At 34.5% G+C, this 13,401-nt stretch overlaps 1 protein-coding gene across 1 annotated transcript in view; it reads right to left on the bottom strand.

The window, feature by feature from the left end:
* Nucleotides 1-2,724, bottom strand: part of LOC117403445 (follicle-stimulating hormone receptor-like) — a 29,094-nt gene extending 26,370 nt beyond the window's left edge. Inside the window, exon 1 of the mRNA XM_034005607.3 lies at nt 2,394-2,724. Within this exon, the coding sequence (XP_033861498.3) occupies nt 2,394-2,548 (155 nt within the window). The 5' untranslated portion in view covers nt 2,549-2,724. The remainder of the gene's footprint in view (nt 1-2,393) is intronic.
* Between the last annotated feature and the right edge of the window lie 10,677 nt (nt 2,725-13,401).

Below are 13,401 nucleotides of genomic sequence, written 5' to 3'. Positions count from 1 at the left end.
CAGCATTACATTACAAATTGGTTAGTAGCCTAATGTCATCTAGTCTGCTCTTTAATTGTATTTCATCAGCTCTTCGTGCATGAAATACTAATGCACAAACTGGAAAGAATGTTTAATGTTAAGATTCCTGGTTGAAAATCCATGTTTTTAAGAACAGAGTGTTCTTAAGTATGGTACCAATAGTTATATATACAGCTCTGGAAAAATTGAGACCACTGCAAAATTATCAGTTTCTCTGGTTTTACTCTCTATAGGTATGTGTTTGGGTAAAATGAACATTTTCGTTTTATTCTATAAACTACTGACAACTTTTCTCCCAAATTCCAAATAAAAATATTGTCATTTAGAGCATGTATTTGCAGAAAATGACAACTGGTCAAAATAACAAAAAAGATGCAGTGTTGTCAGACCTCGAATAATGCAAAGAAAATAAGTTAATATGCATTTTTAAACACAATACTAATGTTTTAACTTAGGAAGAGTTCAGAAATCAATATTTGGTGGAATAACCCTGATTTTCAAGCATAGCTTTCATGCGTCTTGGCATTTTGATTTTTTGTGTTTCTTTTGTGCATCAGTATATATATATATATAAAAAAAAAAACACACACACCTGTGAATTCAAAACGCTAACCTCTATACTGGTGCAACTGAAATGGAAGGACAAACATCTGTATAATTCTTGTATAATCCTTCTGTGTAAGTTCAAACTTTTGAACTCTGGTTATAAATCTTATGTATGCACGCTTTAATTAGTCTCCTAATGTCCCTCAAACTCTTTTCCTTGACCTGTTTTCAATAGCCTTCGTTAAGTGAATAAAGACAAATGTTAAGGAGGCCAAGGACCCTTCTACCTTATTGCCAAAAGACACTTGCAACAGTCAGCTTGCAGCTTGCTTTACCGATGAAGGCATACTTCCAGCTGAACATTTTTCAAACTGAAATTCTACAGAGTATTCTTAACCCTATGCCATGTCTGTTTCAAGAGTGGAAAGCAACGTGATACAATTAACTAACCCAAAATCTAAACCCCCTAACCCTAACTCTACACCTAACCCTAACCCTAAACCTAACCCCTTAATCCTAACTAAACCTAACCCCCCTTAACCCTAACTCTACACCTAACCCCCCTAACTCTAACTAACCTTAACCCTAACCCTTTTCTGATACAATTGTGTGCTTACATATATCATGCAAAATAAAATACACAGTACTTGAAGACACTTAATGTAAAGTGTTACCCTGATTTCAGATTTGGCATGCCCTGTCTAAGCTTTGCAGAACTGAAAATAAGAGGGAAGTTATTTTTGTTAAATCTAGATTGAGTTTATTCCTGTACATTTAAAAATGTAAAATTAAACCCTCATGTAGAGATATTTTGGCACAGATTCTCCAAAGAGATATTGATGTTTAGGATGTTCTGGCATCGCAACTAACAGTTGCACAAGTTTCTTAATCATTCATTCTCTAAAGGGTATTTTATCGAGATTTAATCACATGAACACATTTGTGGGCATTGCAGATGTGTTTTAAGAACTAGTTAGACAATGTGAAAGGCCAAAAACAATAATTTATTGGAACATTCTGTCAAAAAGAGTGCTTTGGAAATCTACCAAAATCTAAATACATTTTTTATCACCAAAGTACATAGAGTCCGTGCATCCAAGTTATCTTCTCTTGATCCCTGTACTGTATCCTCATGAGTTAATGAATGGGCTAAACCTGAGGGATTGTTTGGTTGTGTTTTAACATTGCGTGACCCGTGAAAACAAGTCAGCGTGTCTTAAATCACATATTTTGCAGCAGGTAGTGCCCATTAGATAATTACAATGCTTCTAGAAGCTGGAACTATTAAAGCTGCTCTGCTAGACAGCACCTGATCTTGCCTTCATGGTACTTAACTTGAAAGGCTATTTTGTAACATTGAGTATTTTACGCTTTGGAGTATCTGTGGAGTATAAAGCTTTGAAAACCTGCCTCTTTTTAACTTTATTAAAATTGTGTATGTTTGTGGGGGAGGGTGTGGTATAAATCAGTTTTTTGGCTAATAGATTTTAGAGCAAGTATAATTAAAGTGATATTGGCACCTGGATAAGGGCATCTGCTGAGAAATTAATAATAATAATAATAATAATAATAATAATAATAATAATAATAATAATAATAATAATAATAATAATAATATCAGGGGCTTGTTTCTATTGACTCAAATTAGAATCAGCTTCACCAGAATTTTAACTGAAACAGTAGCGATACATTTAGTCAAATTCCATTTTCCTTAAGTGGGGACAAGCAGTTCTTAATATTGGTCTGTGTATACTCTTTCAATTAGCATGCCAAGGTAATTTCTCATCAGTGAGCAGCTTTACAATTCAGTCAGATACAGCACTTACACGTGTGTGGTGTTGTTTGGAATGTCCCAGGACATCTCGATCACTGTAGTTTCAAGGCAGGAAAACATCCTTGTGATCCCGTTCACTGAGCATTGATGGCATTCGGTATGTGCCCCCCAAAGCAGCAGCAGCAGGTTAACCCAGACCAAAGGCATGATGTTCTTCTCAAAGAAATCCCAGATTTGTTACACCTAAATTCAACTTTTCTGAAAGAACTGGCACTAAAAACCAGGTGATATGTTGTTCTACTTCGAGAGACTATAATTAGGGTCTCGTCAGGCTATAGCGGCAAAGCAGATTGGCTAGCTAAACTCACACAGAGATTAGTTATACAGCTAGGATTGACTAGAGTCCTGTAAATAAGCCCCACTGTTGACCTTGTAAAAAAAGTTTGCTGATAACACGAGATGTGTGTTTTTTTTCTTCTTGATTTTGAGTTCAGTTTAAATAACAGGTGATGCTGATGCTGTTGATTTAATCAATCTTTATTTCTTACATTGCGCATTTCGTGATAAATCGGTAACATAATCTGTAAATCATTTGGGAAATATTAAAAGATACGATAAAATGCCACTTTAAATTACAGACAGTAAAAGTAGTTCAAAAGTCATTTTAATTATTACTTTTAAAAAGCAGTGTTAAGAATAAGTAGTATAAAATATACAAAAAAGTGTAAAATAGGATGATAAAATGTTCCCTTTAAAATACATATTCCAAATATATATATATATATATATATATATATATATATATATATATATATATATATATATATATATATATATATATATATATATAAATGCTTTTAATCCTAATTTAAAATCAGCACAAGGTGGTGTCTCCCATTAATTTATATTACTACATGTTTTGGCAAGGCAGTTTGTATATCTGATTTCTCTGCTTTCTAAATTTAGATAGCAAGGAACATAATGTAATAACCAATAGGAAAACTGGGGTTCACCTTACACTACTTCTAGTTCACTTGCTCTTCCTGTTACAATTTAACCTTAACTGAGATCCTATTGTTCAGTGACATTTAGAAAGCATTACATCTGTCTCAGGACCATATTTTTTTAAAGTGTTTCTTCCATTCTTTAATTATCCCCTATTTTTAAAAACAAAAACATGTTGATGTTACAAAAGGAGATACAAAACTTCAGAAGAACTTATATAACTTCGTTTTGAAAAATGATTAGTTGTTTGACCTCTTTCAAAACAGTTAACTAAAGACAGGAGTAAATGCTTTGAAAATATGACCCTTAGCAGTAAACTCATTTAAAGGGTTCTCATTCAAAAGGTCTGTCTATCCTTTTCTTACCATCCCACTTTACACTGCGAACACAACAGCCTCCTTGAATTATCACATCTTCTCCAAACTGTTGTAATAGACTCCTAGCTGTCATATTAGTAACCTTTCAAGCATAATCCCAGCATCGTCTGATGGTTACAGGCTCATCTACAGTAAGAATAATGAGGCTAAAGGTACACAGAGTATAAATTTTAGAAAAAGTTATTTTAAACTCCTTCAACTGTCTCCCAGAAACCACTTTTATTGTGCATACAGACAACTTTAACAACGTAACAGCTCTCAAACAGACTGAACTGCACATTTGATGTGAACATGTCTGTAAATAATGAAATCAATGCACACATGAAATGTTTTTCCTTGTTATTAAAACACTAGATAAATCAGTGATATTTCTAATTAAAAAAGCTTATTTTGTTATTGAAACACATAAAAAGATGACAATATGATATATTATTTTTTAAACTAAGTATTGGGGTCTAGCACACTCCAAAAATATTTTGTATGAAATTGATTTCCTTAAGACTATCTATGTTGTTACCTCGCTGGCAAACTTTTAAATTCTGGTGTGCCTTTATCTTAGCTTTTTTGGACATCTTCCTTTTCTTTTTTGGCCTGGGAGAATCAGAGGAGGAAGATGGTGAGGAAGGTGAAGACGAGGAGGAAGATGTTTCATCCAAATCTTTAGATTTCATCAAAACTGGTCCCTCTTTCTGATTAGCTGAAATAAACAACATACATTATAAATACTGTAAATAAGCTGTTTTCCTTACATGATAAATGAAAACACAATTTAAGTTTTTTTTTAATCAAATTTTGGGACGCATGTAGTTTGTTTTATACAGCATCTATAAGCTAGTGGGACATCAGTTGCATGGTCAGGAGATATTCCAAAAAGAGACTGTGGCAAAGTGGGTAAGTGTGTGCAGGTGAAGGTAAAACAGCAGTGCAGAAGAAACAGACAGACAACAATATCCAGGTGCAATGGTGTGGTGCAAATATAGTGAAACAAGGTAAGTGCTGGTGTCCACTTTTGATGCTGGCCTTCAGCTACAGCTCAGGATCGTGTTAGTAGTCTAAATAACAAACAAACAGATTTTACATAAGACAATACAAACAAACACAACATTCACGTTTTTCACAGGTTCTCCTTTTAGGTTGTCGCTAACCATTTACAAAAGTAACAGATCACTTTACTACGTCCCCTTTTATATCCTCACTCATGACCCCTTGGTTAACAAGCGCATTGGCTCCTCCAATCAGCGGATGCCACGCCGTTTCCCGTCCGGGTCACTGAGTTTGTGTACCGTAGCTCCGCCCCCCTTTCTAGATGGCCGATTTCCACCTAACCCTGGGAATAAACTGTCATGCCCTTTAGTCCTGGGTACTCTGTTCCCTTTACACAGCGCCCACGCAGGTCGGGAGGGAGATCTAACACCAAGAATCATTCGATCTCTGTCACAGAGACACATCCTGCTTTCTTGGAAACTAAGAGACAAACAAATGTTAGCAGATATCTTTTGGACTTGTTACAGTAAAGATCAGATAAAAAAGCAGCTTTGAAGACTGAAAAAAAAAAATACAGAAATACTGCAAAAAAACCACACTTCACACTTATGGTGCTTTTAAAAATATACTTTTAAAACAACTTTCTGTACATCACATCAATTATCCCTTGTCTAATAGACATTATCAGAATGGTTTTCAAAAGGGGCAAAAGAACTAGGTCGCAAAATTATTTTTAAAACCTGATTAATGTAACCACATCACTTGATTTATATTTTTAAAGCATCCACAAGTGAATGCACGACTCATTTAATCTAAACCCTTTGAAAGCCATATACATAGTGACCCAAATCAGCTTTTAGAAATCATTGCGACCTAGTTCTTATTTTGCCCATTTTGAGAATCATGCTGTAAATGTCTTTATATGCATGTATTATATGACCAGAAAGCGTATGTATTATAGACAACTCTACAGCCTTTTTATAGAAGGTTCACATATTCACACATTACTTACCATCTGCTGTACAGAATGAGACCTGTTTACGAGAGCAATGAAGATTACTGGTGTACTGCACTGAACTTTCACAATTACAGACACAATACAATATCATTTTAGAACCCAGAGTACTAGAGTACTAGAACATGCTAAATAGTACCCTGGAATAGAGAGCCACTTAATAGTTATTACTCACAGGCATCCAGTTGTTTTTGAAGGAAATCCCTTTCATACACCAGGTCAGCTAATGCCATTTTATTTTTATCTTTAAAACTTCGGTTTCTCTTTTATGTTTAGCGCTTGACAATAGTGGAGTTGGGACACCACCTGTCAACAAAAAAAAAAAATCAACACATTATTTTATTATTATTGAGAGACGTACACTAGAATAGTTTATAGCAGCATTTCATAAAATACGTTTTACTGTATCTGCCCCATACAGTAATCACATACAATTATGCATCTTATGCGGTAGGGTGGTCAAATTGAGCATTGGATATAGTCTGGTGCACTTACTTGTTTTTCTTAAATAAAGAAATGCTTGTGTCAGGAATGAACTGAAAAACAATTTAAAAAATGCTTGTATTCAAAACAATGTCTTCACATTACATTAGCAATGTTTATTTTTTTCTTCTTGTTGTTTTAAATTTTAATGAAGGCAATACACACCACATTTAAAAGGTACTGAAAACAACCAATAATAAATGGCATGCTATGCAAATCTATAAAACATTAGAACACTGACAGTATAAATCTATAACATAATACATTGTTATCTCTTCTGAAAGTAATCAAACCTGCAATCTTTAACGCCTCGGAGGCAAATGAAGGTAGGCCTATACTTAAGGGGCGTTCACACTGAATGCGACGCGCAAGCACCGCGCTGAATAAAAAAAAAAAGAAAAGCTATTGTTTTCAATCAAGTCATTCATACTGAAGGCGATGTCCAGGGGCGGGGTCCAAGAGATAAAAATAAATTTGCCGTGCCACTTCGTGACGTATATTACTAACAGCCAATCAGAAGAAGACAGCGGGCTCGCAGAGAATGAATGAACAATTAATATGGAGGAAGAGAAGTTAATATTGTATGTGTTTGAGCACCCAGAGTACAACACAACCCTTTGGGATGCAAACCAAAAAGTGAATGCTTGGAGTGTCGTTGTTCCTGTTCTTTAATATGTCATGAACCCACACTGACCTAGTATTTATTTTCTTTTTCCTTCGCTAGAGCAATCTTTTTTTTCCTTTGCTAATCTATTGGAATTAAGAAAACAGTCTTTTTAATTTGTGGTGTTTTGAGATTACCTGCCAGCAATATGATCCCCTTATGATTTTAAAATAATAATAGTGACCACATCAGTAAAACAAAGTCTAATCACCCCACTGAGCTGATAATAGTAGTAATAACAACAACAACAACAACAACAACAACAACAACAACAATAATAATAATAATAATAATAATAATAATAATAATAATAATAATAATAACAATAATAATAATAATAATAATACGGTATTGCACTTAGATAATGAGATATGTGGTCTTGATATCGACCCCTGTGTCAGCAGTTTAGTCTCTCTATTTGCGAGTTTTAAAGTCTTTAAAGGATTTATTTATTTTCAATGAATGTAATAGAAATTATTTTCACTTACATATCTAGTGATAATGCTAATATCCGGTGATAATGTGATAAAGCATGTTACTTGTGTACATGTTTTTTTTAAGATAAAAAAGCTGTTTGAAAGTATCTTTGTTTCCTTATGGATATATTTTATACATGTCTGTTATGGTTATTGTTTATTGATATATTATACAAGCACATCGTTTGACACTTTGGGGGTTGTAAAATGCTTTACAACTGTTCTGTAGATAGTTATAACATATGTATTGGCATGTTATACATGTAAATAGTTTGACACTAGTTAGGGTGTTGCAGATTGTTTTCTAACTATCTAATAGATTCATTAGGGGGGTGCAAATCATAATCATCTTACTGATACTCAAAACAGTTCCATGCTAGAACATAACGGAAGTGAACATTTCATTTGAATACATCATTGAGGCTTACTTGCATGTCTATGGCACCATTCTCTCTATAATACATATTACATACATACTATAATACATATCATTTTATAAGACAGAATTTTCCCTTTTCACTCCTTTCATAAGACAATTATATTCCATTCTAGAGTTCAGTGAAACAATGTAATTGCATTGTTTAATCTTCTGCAATGCATTTGTATTAGCTTTCTCCAAGCATACAATGTGACATTATACTTAAAGTAAAGAGAACCCATGACCATGACATTCCCTTCATATTACACCCTAAACATACTTTCTAAAGGTTAAGTTTAACATCCTTTAAGTTGCATATTTACTAACAGCACAAGCTGTGTGCTGCTGGCATTTTACATCTTGTGCATGACAATATGGGACCCACCACTCTTCAGAGCTTTGGTGCATCTATTAAGTATGGATAAAACATTTGTAAATTAGGTTACAATCATGTTCTATAATGCCTTATTGATACATTATACAACATCTATTAAGCACTGTGACAGAAATACAATGAGTTTTGGTTGTAAATCTCCCTCCCGACCTGTGAGGGCGCTAAGCAGTGAAAGTAGAGGTCTTTGGACAGGCTGGCCTGACAGTTCTTTCCCCGGGCCGGGAAGTCGGTCAGTCTGGAAGAAGGCGAGACTCCGTTGCAGGAACGTATTGACCCATAAAGGAAACGACGTAGCAGCTGCAGATACTAGAAACAGCTGCACTCGTTTACCAAGGGGTCATGCGTGACAGCATAAAAGGGGACAGAGAATCGCAATCTACTCCTTCGCTTGGTTTTTTAGCAAGAGTGAAATTGGAGGGACTGGAAGAAACCCAAAAATATAAAAAGATTTGTGAGTTTGTTGCTGTTAGTAATTGTCTTTTGTTTTGTAAATCACTAGACAGCTAACACGTATCCGGAGCCGTCGCCTTGGGCCAGCACTACCCTGAACAACACTACACCACAGTCACTGTATAATTGTTATCATTTACCATGACCACTACTGCATGTACCCAGGACTGGTGACCGTGTTAGTATATTGTGGGACGGATATTCGCGTTTATTATTTGGGACTGTAACCCTGTTGTTATTTACTCAATGCAGTACACATTGCTGTGTATTGCCGGGGATTATTATTTGGTCACCAGACCTGGATACAAATAAAAACTATTTCAAACCGGATTATAACTCTCTGTGTTTCATTACTGCACTGCATTACCCCTGCACCTGCACATACCACTTACCACTTTGCCACAAGCACCTATAATGTGTCAATAAACACTTTATAAATGTCATCTTGTTTTACTATAACATTATATAGGATGTATTTAAAAAGCATTTGTAGATACTGCTATTAAGATGTATACGTTGTTCTATAATGCTTTATTGATACATTACAGCTTGTGCATTACTCGTTTATAACACGTTAATAACATATTTATAAATGTTCATAAAGTATTTATAAATGACACCTTAATATGAAGTGTTACCATAATTGGTGAAGTCTGGGCGAACAGAGTAGCTACTATCTATATGACAGGTACTTGCATTCTCAGCGAATAGAAGAAAGTAATAATGTCCCCCAATGGTACCCCTGTCATTCCCTAGATCAAACTTGAGAATTAAGTAATTGCATAGAGTTTCACCTGGTTTCAATAAATAATAATAATAATAATAATAATAATAATAATAATAATAATAATAATAATAATAAGCAGCACTGATAAATTCTCTGGATTTTTTAAATGTAAAATGAAAACTGAAAACAAAGGGTCTTTTAGAATACATTTTTATAACCTGTTCTAATTTATTATTTAGTGATATAGACTGTAAAGAGAAAATTAAATACATAAAAAAACCTCACTTGTCCTGTTTTGCCCTGTTTTATGTTGTGGAGTGCTAAAATAAAATCTCTCAGGACTCCCCCTCAGGCAAAAGGACAAAATATAACATTTGTAAAAGTGTGTAAAGGCAGCTGAACCCCTTGCTCTGGGGGCAGATGTTTTTTTGTATGTTTTTTGCCAAACACTATGCAGCTGGTCATACTTAACAGTTTCAGTCCTAGTAACATGTGATATCTCCTCCAAGGCCAACTCCATGAATTGTTTGTTTTTCTGCATTCCAAAGATGAGACAGAACTTGCTTGACTCTCCCCTTCCAAACACCAGTAACCACCCCCTTCTCTTTCTGCTGTTTTTATTTTTATTTCACACGCAGAAATATCTATTTCTAGGCATGTATAGGCTAGACAGTCCTTAAATATGTGATTGTATTCTGCTAAATAATTTGTATTAATTACAGAAATAAAATAACTGAAAACCAAAAAGCTTAGCTCCCACACGAGTACTAACTAAACTGTTTTCTTGAACTTCACTAAAATCGGACGGCTAAGCCGTTTACAGATTAAACAAAACACTTGTAAACACACATAAACAAAAAGGTTCACATGGTACCTTTTGACAAACCACACAGGTCTTCTTCACAGTGACAGCCTCTCTCCTCACACAGACTGGAGACTACCCTGAACAAACATTTATCCTTGTTTAAATACCTAATTGCAGGCAGGTGGCATTCATTCATAATTAGAGCCAAGTGAACTTCATCCTGGCTCTCTCCCATGGAATTCTGGGGGATGTAGTCCTTTAGCCTCTCTTGGACTACATTTTTTTCTCTCCTCTTCCTCCTAGTCTGCCACAATACATACATACATAATGTACATGGATGTATATCTATAAATGTATTGAAATGCTGGGTCTGGCATTAGTTTCTTAAAATAAAGTGTTATTTTTTGTAACCCTGTTTTGGATATAGTTCAAATATGGATTTGATTACACTGCTCATGGTTTGTCCAACTTTGATCAAATCTAATGTTAGAGCAAGATTTATTGGAGCCAATGAGACCTGATATTTTCAATAACTCTTGAGTAAAGTATTATTACTGTAAAAACACAGTTAAGTGCAGTAAACATGGTTAAGACTGCTACATAAAAAAAAAAAAAAAACTAAAAAAAAACTGTTATGCCAGTGGTAAAACATGTACTACTGTACAATTATTCATCAAATGGTAAACTTTTTTAATTGTCCTAACTCGTTTTTTGCTTTGTAAAAAGCTGATTCCATAATTATTTTAGAACAGAATGGTTCTTGATTGTTATTATTATTTTTTTTGCATGTTATTTTTTTCTCCTGAACTGACACGAGTCCCTTAAAATGTTTTTTTTTTTTTTTTTTTTTTTTTTTTTTTACAAATGTAGAGTGCCATCTTGTGTTGACAGTGGAAATAGCAGTCTACCAGCAAAGCTGCTCTTGGTAACCTTGTTCCAACATACTTGTTCCAACATGATTTCAAGAATTAAATGCTGCAGAATATTTAGTTTCAGATCAATTATTTTTTGTTTGGTGACACTATTTCTACACAGACTCACACAAGCTCAACCCTCATTCCAGGATGCTTTGTGTGAAGCTCTGGGCCTCCAGATTTAACCTGTGGGAAGGACATCTAACCTTACAGTAACAAGTAACAACTATACTGTACCAGCTGGATTGTGATTCTGTCGCAGGGAGAGCCTTGCTCTTTTTGCACATTGTTTGAGCCGCTGTGAATAACACATGGTGGTCATTTCTTACACGTTTTCAAACTTCCACAGCATCAATGGAAGTCTGGACTCTTCCAGTTCTTAAACAATACTTTCATTTATTTTAGAGAACTTTGCTTTGAGACCATGAATCGCAGGAAGCACAGACACACATTTTGAATCCATAATTCCTTCCAATGATTTTCAATATCATAAAGAGGCACAGATTTCATAATGTGTTACTGAACTAAATGACTTTTACTCGCTGTGGTCCTCATTACTAATAATGTGTGTGAGGTACACAGGCAATTTCAAATAAACCACTGAAATGAATAGGAGGGCGATCCTTGCCATTCAATAATATACAGTAATCACCTTTACTCCCTAAACAGTTGAAAAAATATTTTTCACCATTTCCTATTGTAAAAGTTCATTCATTCATTCATTCGGTGATGATATGGGCCACAGAGGCTTCAGAGATATACAGTAAACTGTTTTTTCATGGGGGAGGCATGAAAAAAGGTGCTACTGAGATACATCAGCTACTAGGAACCGGACAAGCTTAGATGGGCCAAATGGCATCCTCTTGTTTGAAAAAAAAAACAACCCTTTCTGTTCTTCTATTCTTATGTCCACTATGAGCACCTGCAGATTCCTCATGCTTTCTACACACTTCAAATGAGCAAATAATAACTGTTTGTTTTCTAACGATTCGTCCCAATAATCCAGTGCTTTTAATGATTTCTTGCCCGCCTAATGTACAAGATCAAGAAGCATCTGCCGGAAGAAATTGACTCTGAATCTAATTTTTTTTATTGATTCGTATACATTGAAATTGATTGATTTAGTGCCTTATTCAATATGTTAGGTAGTACATTTATATGGGCACTGAATAGGTAATCACTGAATTTAACAAAAATAGCCTTGTTAAAGGATATACCCCAGCGAAATTCTGCCATTTTTTTTATTTGCTTGAAATATCATACTGATCATTTCAAGCTAAATCAAGGATAAACATTTTAAAATGCTGCTCCAGTGCTCTCATTCAATTTAAGTTTAAACAAATAACATTATAAATACAATTATTATTTAGTTATTGATGTTTTTTATCGTAAGGTTATAATATTATTAATTACTTTTATTACTAATTTATACTTCATATTCATAACTTTCAGTATGTCTGCCACCTTGATTTGTATTAATAAATTATGATGGCCAGCTGTTTTTGCCATTAAGGGGAGGCCTGCTCAAACAGAACCTGGATACTCTAATTCACTCACAGACAAAGTAACCTCTAATCTGTGTCCTTCTTGAAATCAAAGCTGTGTCCCCAATGAGGGATTAAGAGCAGCCATGCTTACAGCTTTCCTGTGTTGTAAACCAATCAGAGGCCTTCCAGTCAATCCTGGCATTGACAACGAAGAGTAGGTTGCTGTGTAACCCAGCTCACCAAAATAGAAAGTATAGATATTGGGCATCTGGTAGGCTGTTGATGCGGGTCTCAAATGTTTCCACTTCTCTGTAATTACAGATGATACTGTGTTGGCAAATGTATTGCTTCTTTCAATTGGGGTAGATTAGATTTTAAAATACTTTGTACTGTTCTTCCCCTCTATAAGTTTACTGCTGTAAAACCATAGCAATCTTTAGTAGTTAAGTATAGGAAAAGCACAGTGAACGCATTGTATTGTACATATCATGGGACAATTTTTCAATGAACAATATAGTAATTATATGTCCAAAGCTACTTATTTTTTGAAAATATTTCATGCATGAAAGAGATAATTACCTTTACATGTTTTTTGTAATTGAACACATTGTTTGTGTGGTATCTCTTTGAGAGATAGGATTCTTAGAAACTATTAAGTGATTTGTCCTAATAACTTAATAATTATTAAATTAAGATGACTAAGGCTAGGGATATGTTGCAAAATAATAATATAAAATGATGTGGTAATATCTTATAACTATGGTAATTGCTGCCCTGATGATAGCAAGCATTGAAAAAAAAGCAATTCAGAATCATTCCAAAGTTCCACCAGTCCATTCTTCTTTTACCTTAATCTGAAAT

Source organism: Acipenser ruthenus, chromosome 5, assembly GCF_902713425.1.
Source record: "Acipenser ruthenus chromosome 5, fAciRut3.2 maternal haplotype, whole genome shotgun sequence".
Classification (NCBI taxonomy): domain Eukaryota; kingdom Metazoa; phylum Chordata; class Actinopteri; order Acipenseriformes; family Acipenseridae; genus Acipenser; species Acipenser ruthenus.
Note: the sequence above shows the minus strand (reverse complement) of the source record. Positions and strands in the feature narration are given on the sequence as shown.